This window comes from Cynoglossus semilaevis, chromosome 9, assembly GCF_000523025.1.
Source record: "Cynoglossus semilaevis isolate Cse_v1.0 chromosome 9, Cse_v1.0, whole genome shotgun sequence".
Lineage (NCBI taxonomy): Eukaryota > Metazoa > Chordata > Actinopteri > Pleuronectiformes > Cynoglossidae > Cynoglossus > Cynoglossus semilaevis.
In genome coordinates, this window is record NC_024315.1 from 9,673,803 (window position 1) to 9,684,247 (window position 10,445).

At 37.6% G+C, this 10,445-nt stretch overlaps 1 protein-coding gene across 1 annotated transcript; it reads left to right on the forward strand.

Moving 5' to 3' along the window:
* Positions 1 to 1,576: 1,576 nt before the first annotated feature.
* slc44a1a (solute carrier family 44 member 1a) lies at positions 1,577 to 9,255 on the forward strand. The gene is made up of 16 exons (XM_008317113.3): positions 1,577 to 1,853; positions 2,098 to 2,184; positions 3,062 to 3,204; positions 4,122 to 4,258; positions 4,667 to 4,760; positions 4,859 to 5,028; positions 5,662 to 5,751; positions 5,843 to 5,985; positions 6,067 to 6,253; positions 6,867 to 7,035; positions 7,130 to 7,286; positions 7,384 to 7,467; positions 8,060 to 8,197; positions 8,274 to 8,510; positions 8,617 to 8,691; positions 8,784 to 9,255. The coding sequence occupies exons 1-16, from the start codon at positions 1,830 to 1,832 to the stop codon at positions 8,802 to 8,804; spliced, it is 1,956 nt and encodes a 651-aa protein (XP_008315335.1). The 5' UTR covers positions 1,577 to 1,829; the 3' UTR covers positions 8,805 to 9,255.
* Positions 9,256 to 10,445: the final 1,190 nt, after the last annotated feature.

Here is a 10,445-nt window from a genome sequence, read left to right on the forward strand (position 1 = left end):
CCAACAACCCACGACTCAGATCCTGGGAATGTGATGGAAAAATAGTTTTGATCGGAGTTTGTTCATTCATTTTCTAACGCTTATTCCTTTCCAGGGTTGTTTGAAGGAGCTGGAGTTGATCCCAGGAGTCATTGAATGAGGGTGGGGTACATCCTGGACGGTTTGCCTGTTCCTCACAGAGCCACGTACAGAGGTAAACAATAATTTCCACCCACACTCTTACCTCTGGTCAATTTAGTTTGGAGCATGTTTTTGACAGGAGGCGGATCACCTCGACGAAGCCGATGCACAGATGGTAAGAGGTGAAAACTTCATATAGAAAGTCATCAGCCGCTGGGGCCAAATCAGTCATCTAGAAAGTCATCAGCCGCTGGGGCCAAACCAGTCATCTAAAATAAAACAAACAAACAAAAAAAAGTCAGTCCAACCCTTGATATTAAATGTCTCATAGAACTACAAGATATATTTGATTTTATGCATTATTTTTCTTATCCAAAAACTTTGACGTCATTCAGTATCTTTGTCTATTGTTCTGCTTTTTCACAGTAGTTGTGTATCATAACAGCTTCCTTGTTCTGCTTTTTCACAGTAGTTGTGTCCTAATCATAACAGCTTCGTAGGACTGACTGGAACTAATCAGCTTATAGTCATTAGTGATCGCTATTGAAGTAATGTAATGACAGGTAACAGACAGATGAGGGCGACATTACTCTGTTCCTGACACAAAGATCTCAATGGTGGTAATCAGAAATATTTCTACACAAATTTACATTGTTTTGGGAAATTAAGATAGTAGGAAACTATTCAAGATTTACGGTGTGCAAAAAAATATGTTGTGACATGTTACTGTTTAGCAACAAGGCAGTGCGTTGCCAGTTAAAGCATCTTTAAAATAATTACCACTATGTTGGTGGTGCTTATTTGAATAGATCAATAACTAAAACTAGGTTTCTAACTAGTCTATGCAGGAGCTCCATTTATAATGCTAAATCAAAATGAAAATGTAGTTATTAAACCACACCAGAAGATGGCAGCAAAGCAAACGTACATATCTATCTATCTATCTATCTATCTATCTATCTATCTATCTATCTATCTATCTATCTATCTATCTATCTATCTATCCATCGTTATTTAATAACTACCATGTTAATTTTGATCAAATACTCAAACTCTTAGAGGTGGTAAAATTTTTTTGTTCAATAAAAAAATCATAAATCAGTTTTCATGTGGCAAATAGTAAATGTTTATACCCTTAGCGTTGTTGTTGAGTAACTGTTTTGACACGCAAGTTGATAAGTAAAGATTTAAGTTAGAAAAAAAACTGGTATTGACTTGTTGCAAATGCGTAATTCTTCGTTTTTAACTGTCGATTATAATAACACATAATAGTTAATGTGTTTACCACATGTTGCCAGATATTAAATTCCAGATAAGTCGAAATATATCAATCCCACTCTATAGTATTTTTGGTTTACAATACGAATTCTCGAAAACGTATCCAATTTTTTACCACAACTTTGCTGTCTGAGTTTGAATAACAGTCTTTTTTTCCCTAAGTGTTCCTGAAGGCATCATTAAGTAGTTTGAGTCCTTCCTTCCGCGTTTACCTGCTACAGTTCAGGGACAATGAAAAATGGGCGTTAGGTCGTGGATTGTTTAAGTTATTCAAAGTATTTTTTTAATTTCCTTTCGCTGGTTATTGGCACACATACTGTAGAGAGTTTTAGGGGAGAGGAAAAGAAAGAAAGGGGCATGAGCTGGAGAGTTAAACATAGAACATATAGTTGCAGTTAAGTTAAGTGTAAGAGTTTTTCTGCTTTTCCACAATGGGGTGTTGTAGCAGCACAGAGGTAAGTTGTTCTCAGATAAAAGAAAGAATTCTGTTTTTTTTTTCAGCCATTATTTACTTGTATAGAGTGTAAACGTCACTTCTTGGGCTTCGTGACTGCTGCTGGTTTGGCGACAACAACAACAACTCTTGTTAGCTAGTTGGCGCGCTGCTTTACAGAACAGCAGAATCGCTGCTGAGCTGAAGAAACAACAAGGACACTAACCGCTCCTGTCCTTTCCGTCTCTGTCGTTATGCCTCGGCAGGGAAAACGTGAATGGAAACCACTAGAAGAGCACAGCTGCACGGATATACCATGGCTCATCATCTTCACTTTGTTTTGCATTGGCATGGTGAGTCCCGAGATGACACCGTTTACTCAGTCACACCTGCTTTCAATTAAAGGGTACAACAACATCGTCGTTTAGTTTGACCGACGAAATTGTAGAAAAAGTTGAGACGTGATGCTTGTCGTCTTGTTTTTTTAAGTAAACAACTGCAATAATTTTATAACATTAGTCAAAAAGTCCACTCAATGCATATAAAAAAATAGCATGCATGGTTGCTATGCACTTCAAGTGTACAATGATCTGCTAATGTTAGCAGATGTTAGAGGAATGCTAAAACAAAATTGTTTTAGCATTTTGCGAACTTTTTGACAAAACAACGTTACAATATTTTGTTTTGGGAACGTTTTTCCTGAACGGATACAGGGAAAATACATTATTTTGAGGGGTTTTTTTAACATAATTTTGAACTTTTTCAAAATTTAAAAAAGTTAGTAATATTTAAAGAGACTTTGTCCAAACCAAACACAGGGTTCTCCAAAGAATTCAGTTATAATGTGACTTGTAGTTTTGTTGTTCTGATAACTGTTTAATTAAGTCTAAATGTTGTACCAGGCATGCAAACAACACTTAATAATAAATGAGATATTTGATGCTAGAAACTTTTTTCAGTCACAATGGAATAATAATGTTCCATGTTTATATATTCCATAATATTCCAGCATAAACTACAGCTACAGTGAATATAAAGTGAAAGACTCTTTCTGTACATCCATGACTCCATGCCAGTAATTTGATTTCCTAAATCAGACAGTTCAATTTAAAAACTGGTCTGTGTCAGATGTATCCTGTGCATTGTATACATAATGGTATATATTTCTAAAATCTGACATTTTTATATGACATGTTGGATGTTGTCTAATCTCCTGTGTTTCGTCTGCAGGCATGCATATGTGGCTACCCTATAGCCACAGGCGCTGCCGCCAGGCTGGCCTTAGGTTATGACAGTTATGGCAACACCTGTGGTCGGAACAACACCCAGATTGAAGGAGTACCTCTCAGTGGTCGGGACATGAGAGAAAACAAGTGAGTCTGGCCATTTGAAGATTGTTTACAGCGTTACTTTTTAGCCTCAAGTCCTTTCTGAACAGCCTGGTCTTTGCTCATAATTTAATCTTATACACTCAAAGATGACTCAGTTACGGATTTAATTTACAGAAATTGGCAGAGTGTGCACACTTTGTCCCCTGAAGCATAGAGTTGGTGGCATTGTTTTTGCAAGAATTGCATCATGCAGTCAACAGTAAATCTGATTCATAATAAACAGCAGAATGCTGCACATATTTGAGATTATTTTCTGTTTTGATTACGTAGTCAAGAAGTTACAATCTTACGTTGACTTGAAAAATCTCCCGTCTACACAGAAGTCTTTTCGTACACACGTAACACAGCAGTTGTGGTAGTTGTCAACAGGGGACAACAGTCCCAGTGTTCCTGGACATTGTCAGGAATCAGTCTCATGTCTGCTCTGTCCAGTGATGGTATCAGTCCAACAGCATATTCCGATAAATGTCAACCACATACAGCTATACTGACCTGTTATCATCAACCACATAATGTTTTTAACATACATAAATGGTATGGTTAATTTAGGATCACATCTGTCTCCTTTTTTATTATCAATCTGATGTAGTAAGTCACAGATACTCAGTGGAGTATTTTTTTATTTGTATTTTTGCTGTAGATTTCCATCAGCTCACAGTATGCAAGCCCAGTTTTACCAAAACAATGGGTCATGGTTTGTTGGGCTGATTGCCCATGTGGAATTTGAATAAAAGGCGTTTGTGCCACAAAGAAGGATCTGTCTGACAGGGTTGAAAATGTCAACATCTGTCGTTTTCTGACTATACGAAGCAGTGCTTTTTTGCATAGATTTAACATATATTCTGATTTGTGGTAACATGTACTGCTGATAAATCTGAACTTTTTATTTGCTCTCTTAGGTATGTTTTCTTCTTGGATCCCTGCAACCTTGACCTCATTAACAGAAAGATCAAGTCTATTGCTCTGTGTGTTTCCAAATGTCCTTCTTCTGAACTGAGTACATATGAGGATTTAAAGAAGTTTTCATTGAATAATGGTGAGAAATCTTCACAAAAACACACAAAATGTGGTTCAGAATTGTTTCACTTTCCTACATTAGCAAGACACAGACAGACTCTGGGTGTGTCTCTGTATGGTTTTTTTTACTGTGTTTATCTGTTGATTTGTCTGTTTAGCACCACCTAGCCAAGTAGGAAAGTGAAACAATTCTCTCTGGGTGTGTCTCTGTATGTTTTTTTTTACTGTGTTTATCTGTTGATTTGTCGGTTTAGCATCACCTAGCCAAGCACACGCATACACACACACCTACACATACACACACACACCTACACATACACACACACACAAGCTTTAGTGTATTCAGTCTAAAGTATTCTTTTTTTGTTTTGCAGAGAGATTGTTTTGTGCACATAAACTTATGAATAATAAATTTTCATCTTGGTAGGCTCCCAGCTCTGTTCCTATGATATTTCTCCTACAAGATACACGAGCCACTCAGAAAGATTCACCAAATGTCCCAAACTCCCTGTTTCACAGAGGTAATCCAGCGTCCAGAGTCATTGCATTAAATAATAGTGAATTCTACATTAACAAAAAATAATTTCAAGTCTGATTTTTTTTCCGATCTTCTTTACAGTAAACCCATTCCTGTGTTTGACCGCTGTATCCCCACCGACATCGGCTGCTATGCCGAATTCGCTCAGTCTTTCATCACATTTGTCAGTGACAACAATGTGCTGCGCCGCGTTGTTGCTGGAGTCATGGCCAGCAAGGAGATCATCATGGGCCTCTGTATTCTGGCCTTAGGTAACTGTCATAATCATTCATAAAAGCTAGCAGTGTTTTATAAATCTATGGATTAAAATATAAATGTAGAACATTTACAGTAATTCATTCGCCAACAGAGTGGAATTAAGAACTTTGGCGATTGTGGATACTTTTTAAAAGCCTCTATGTTCCTGTGAGAACCTGCAGATATGTTTCTTCTCTTCTCTTCCTCCCATCTTTTATCTCTGGATGTTTAGCTTCATGGCAGCTGTCTGAACAGCAGCTATTTTGCTCCAAATAATAACAGGAAATGTCTGTGGTCTCACCATGCATCCACTTAAGTTTCGTTTGCAGCCATTACTTAATTTTCCACTCACTTTATATGACAAGATGAGAAAGTGTGCGGATCTGTCTTTTCACATATATATGTGTGTGTGTGTGTGTGTATATATATATATGTATGATTGCATATATGTATACAATCCTGTATAGGTTTATATGTGTATATATCATATTTATATATGCAAATTAACATTGTCAGGTAGAGTTTTCTCGTACCATCCCTTAATCTCTATCATTCCACAGTGTGCCTGTTAAAAAGCCATATTCCTTAAAATCAATTCAGTCTAAATGATCATCATCCAAATTGTTGTGGGTTTCTTCCTGATACAGTTCTATCCCTGATCATGATGGTCGTCATCCGGTACATCTCCAAAGTGCTGGTGTGGATTCTCACAGTTCTGGTGATCATTGGTTCATTAGGTAACTAGAAACTTCCAAAGGTTCCAAATGGTCTTGGGTTGACTTTCTTAATTATGATCACTCATCTTTTCATTTCTTCGATTGTTTACAGGGGGGACCGGCGTCCTCTGGTGGCTGTATGTTGACCACAGGAGTGCACTACAAAATAACACCACCTCTGTGTTGGGGAACGAAGTGGCTGCAGACAACGTAAAAGCCCTGCTTGTTTACGCGATTGGGGCAACGATTTTCACGGTATGTTTTGCGTGTATGCCTACCTATACGTACAACTTATTGCACAGTTGAGTCATTGAAATGTTTTTGTTGAACTTACAGGTCATCCTCCTCTTAGTCATGTTTTTCATGAGGAAGCGAGTGGCCCTCACCATCTCTCTGTTTCACGTGGCTGGAAAAGTCTTCATCCATCTTCCTCTGCTGGCCCTGCAGCCTTTCTGGACTTTCCTCTGTCTCATGCTCTTCTGGGTTTACTGGATTGCTGTGCTACTCTTCCTCGGCACTACAGGTCTGGACTACAAAACCCTCCATTAATTGCTCAATTAATGGATGTTCGTCACCTGCACTGTTGTTTAGCTTTACGGTAGTACAGACCAAATTTTAGCATTTATTAGATTCAAGACTACACAAAGTAGAATGTAGACTTTGAGACATGTGACATTTTGTCCTGGTTTGGTGGCATGACCTCACTCCCACATCTGAAAACTCGTGCCAGTGTTGTGATGTAGGAGGATGGAATTGAAGAACCACTTCTTTCTTTGACTCCTACTTCCAGTTTCTACTGCTTGAAGTAAAAATTTACCACAGTGGTATTTCTTAAGTACTTTACGGTTTCATTTCCTGTTTCCTAATTCTTATATAAATGTGGAAGCAGGAAAACATAAGCGATTACATTTTATATTTTGACCTTTTTTTACACTATAATGTTTGTAGTGTCATATAGTGCGTTCATAGTAAATATATTTAATAAGATATGTTCTAAAGTTCATTTCAACTACTTCAGGAAATTTTCCATTATGTACATTTGATCTATTTAGTAAAGTTGTTGCACTGTAGAAAATAAAAACAAAAGTTAAGGATTTTTTATTTGTTCTGATCATACTTGGGTTCTCTCCACACAGGAACACCTGTAAAGAACAACATCACAGGTGTGGTGGAGTACCACATGCCGGAACCGTTTCAGTATGTGGTGTGGTATCACGCTGTGGGTCTTATTTGGATCAGTGAGTTCATTCTCGCCTTCCAACAAATGACTATCGCCGGTGCCGTCGTCACCTACTATTTCACCAGGTAAAAAACAATGATTTTCATGAGGATTATCATTTACTACAGATGTGTTTGTCATTTCAAGCATGTCTTGATTGTTTGGTCTGGATATATTCAGGAATAAATCCCAGATGCCAATTACTCCAATCCTCTCCTCCATGGCTCGAACCGTCCGCTACCATCTGGGAACTCTGGCCAAGGGCTCCTTCATTATCACACTTGTGAAGATTCCCCGTCTCATCCTAACGTACATCCACAGCCAACTCAAAGGGAAAGTAAGATGTGAAATTATTGTCATTATTATTGTTATTATCATATTTTGACAATGTGATACTTCGATTAAAACAACTTTTCTCCATTTCTCCGTGACAGGAAAACGCCTGTGCTCGCTGCATGCTGAAGGCCTGTGTCTGCTGTTTGTGGTGTCTGGAGAAGTGTTTAGCTTACCTAAACCAGGTGAGTAAGGGAAATTTAAATACAGTAGTTTTACAAAGTTTAACCTCTTTAAAATTCATCTGTACTAGCAGAAACACATGAATAGATTCAAATGTTTCTATACCTTAATCCATAAATATACTTTTTTACTCCTTTAATATTCAATTATAATCTTTAATAATTTTGTACATGTTCTGCAAACCACCATTAAGATGCACAGTAGTGACTTTAATCCACCGACTCTATGAAGCTATATTATATATTATTATTCTACTCTTTTCTATATTAATAAAATCTAAATAAAGCAAAAGTCTAGCTGCTTTTGATGATTAATTAAAGGTCATTTATTGTGATTAAGAATAATTAATTATAATAAAACCACAGCTGTAATTAATCAACATTTTTTGAATAATTTGGTAGCCATATTTTTATTTCAAAAGAAGCCTAGCCACCAGAGGGCAGCAGAGTTTATCCTAGAACAAATTTGGTTTCTATTTAATAAAAAGTGATAATGTAATCATGTTTTTTTACAATAAAGTGTTTAATGTTATAATCTTCTCTCCTGTTTAAACACCTCCTAATGCTGATTAAACACATTTGCCACATATTCCAGAATGCGTACACTGCCACAGCCATCAACAGCACCAATTTCTGCACATCAGCTCGTGAAGCTTTCCTCATCCTGGTGGAGAACGCCCTCCGAGTGGCTGCTATAAACACCGTGGGAGACTTTGTGCTCTTTTTGGGAAAGGTAGCAAACTTGGAAATGTTTCCAGTGTCTTCTTGAAGTAACCATGAAACCAACCAGAGTCACTGTTTCCTGTCAGGTGCTCATCGTCTCCTGTACGGCGTTTGCTGGCGTCCTGGCTCTGAATTACCAGAGGGACTACACAGTGTGGGTGCTGCCTCTCCTCATCGTCTGTCTGTTTGCCTTCCTGGTGGCACACTGCTTCCTGTCTGTGTTTGAGAATGTGGTTGACGTCCTCTTCCTCTGCTTTGCTGTGGACACAAAGTATAACGACGGCAGCCCTGGGCGGGAGTACTTCATGGACAAGACCTTGATGGTGAGAGCTCGTATATTGGTGTTTATTTTATTTCAACATGTTCTCCTTATTAGATTTAATATCTAATATAGTAATGATAATATTTTTGTTTAATTATTTTTCCCAGGAATTTGTTGAGAACAGTAAGAAAATGCTGCGGCACAAGTCAGAGGTTGGAGATGGAAAAGAGATGAAGTCCATGGTAGGCTGAAACTCCTTTGTAATTTATGCAAAATGTTAAATGTGTTTGATTTTTTTGCTTTTAAATTAAATCATAAATCTTTTTTTTTGCAGACACGTGGAACAGTAGCTTGACTGATCACCCTTAGGTGGAATAAACAAAGATAAATCCTAAAATTTAACTCAGAGTTTGTCAGCGTTTGACCCCAGGGATGCTAATGAGATAACAGCAGCTTCGTGTGGAAGCATAACAGTAAGCAAGGTTTTGTTTTTGAAACAACAGGAGTTGCTATTTTTAATATAACACTAGCCTTTAATAACGTTTGAGTGTGTTTTGTTACTGCAAAATGGTTGATATGATGAGTTAAGGTTACCCTTATTCCACGTTTCTGTTAGATTTTAAATGTTGGCGTGATTGTAACATGGTTTAACATGTTTGCTCCTGTATTTTTGTCATGTTCACAAGGTCCACTGTACATTTTTGAAACGTGTGCCTCAATTTTGATATAGGCTGTCAATTACAGTATACATTTGCCTCTTTAATAAAATAAAAACGGTTCTGTTGTTTTTATTGAGCATTTCCCGCCCTTGTCTGCTTTGGATTTCTGTGGTCTAACGTATGTACTTCCAAATTCTTATCGATAGAGGGAGCAAATGAACCTCCTCTTCCGTGTAAATGTCGAGGTCGTCATTTACCTAAAAGATATATCAGGTGACGTCACGTCATAACAGAAAAAACCTGATGCTTTTGCAAACATTTAAAGTGCTAAAAGGTAGTACTGTTTTTCAATTCAGATTTGTACAGCTTTGTGTAAAGAAAGAAGAAAAGAAACCAAAACTACTACAAACATTTAAACAAAATCAAACGTCTCCGAATATCGAGCTGTATATTTGTATTTGAACCACCAGATGGCAATATTAGCTCACTTTCTTTCAACTAATGACGACGTCCTTCATCGAGCAGTCTTCTCAACCACGTTGTTTTTACTATTATTTTGAATGTTTAGGCTAAATTATGGGTAAATTATGTTAGGAAATAATGTAAATTTTGATAGTTGAAGGATTGAGGGTCGACGTAGTGAACACAAGGATTACTGCTCTTGTTAAAATCTGAAGAAGGAACCCATAAAAATTACATTACAGAAACAGCAACCCGAGGATTCTGATTGAATACAGCCTGTTGACCCTGTGTTTCTCACTGTGATTCATTCAAGCAGACATGGAACAACAGCTTAAAAACATTTGTGAAAACGCGGTGCTCATAGGTAGACTTTGGAGTTGCATTTTATTTACACTTTACAATTAAAGAAAGCCAGCCTTGTTGTAGGTCTGAGTGTGCATCTCCTCCTGATCCCCTTTCACGCTCCAAAAACATGCAGTGTTAGGTACTCCATATCAAGCATAGGTATAGATGTGTATAGAGTGTTGTTCCTGGTCTCCATTTGTAGCCATGTGATCGACTGGTGAACTGTTCAGAGTTCACAGACATGTATTGTCCTGTATTTTCAAGTTTAAATTAACCATGGAGGTACAAGTATTCAACCAGAAATTGGTTTCCCCATGTGATGAGTGAATTCTCAGTGAGTACAGAAGACTTTCCTTTTTTTTTCTCTCCAGTTTCTTCCCAATCCACTATTGAGCAGGCAACAATCAAGGCATTAAGCAGAGGTTATCGATGGGAGAGCACTCTCTGCCTACGGCTCCCTGCCTCAATAAAAAACAGAAATCTAGAGGAAAATGCTTCGATTGTTGGTCGAGAGTCACACCTAAGTGATT

What these genes read in the sequence shown, in the direction of transcription:
- slc44a1a (XM_008317113.3), top strand. Translation starts at nt 1,830, where the DNA reads ATGGGGTGTTGTAGCAGCACAGAG. An exon ending in GGTGATCATTGGTTCATTAG is followed by an intron (nt 5,752 to 5,842) that starts GTAACTAGAAAC and finishes GATTGTTTACAG; the next exon opens with GGGGGACCGGCGTCCTCTGG. An exon ending in ACTCTTCCTCGGCACTACAG is followed by an intron (nt 6,254 to 6,866) that starts GTCTGGACTACA and finishes CTCTCCACACAG; the next exon opens with GAACACCTGTAAAGAACAAC.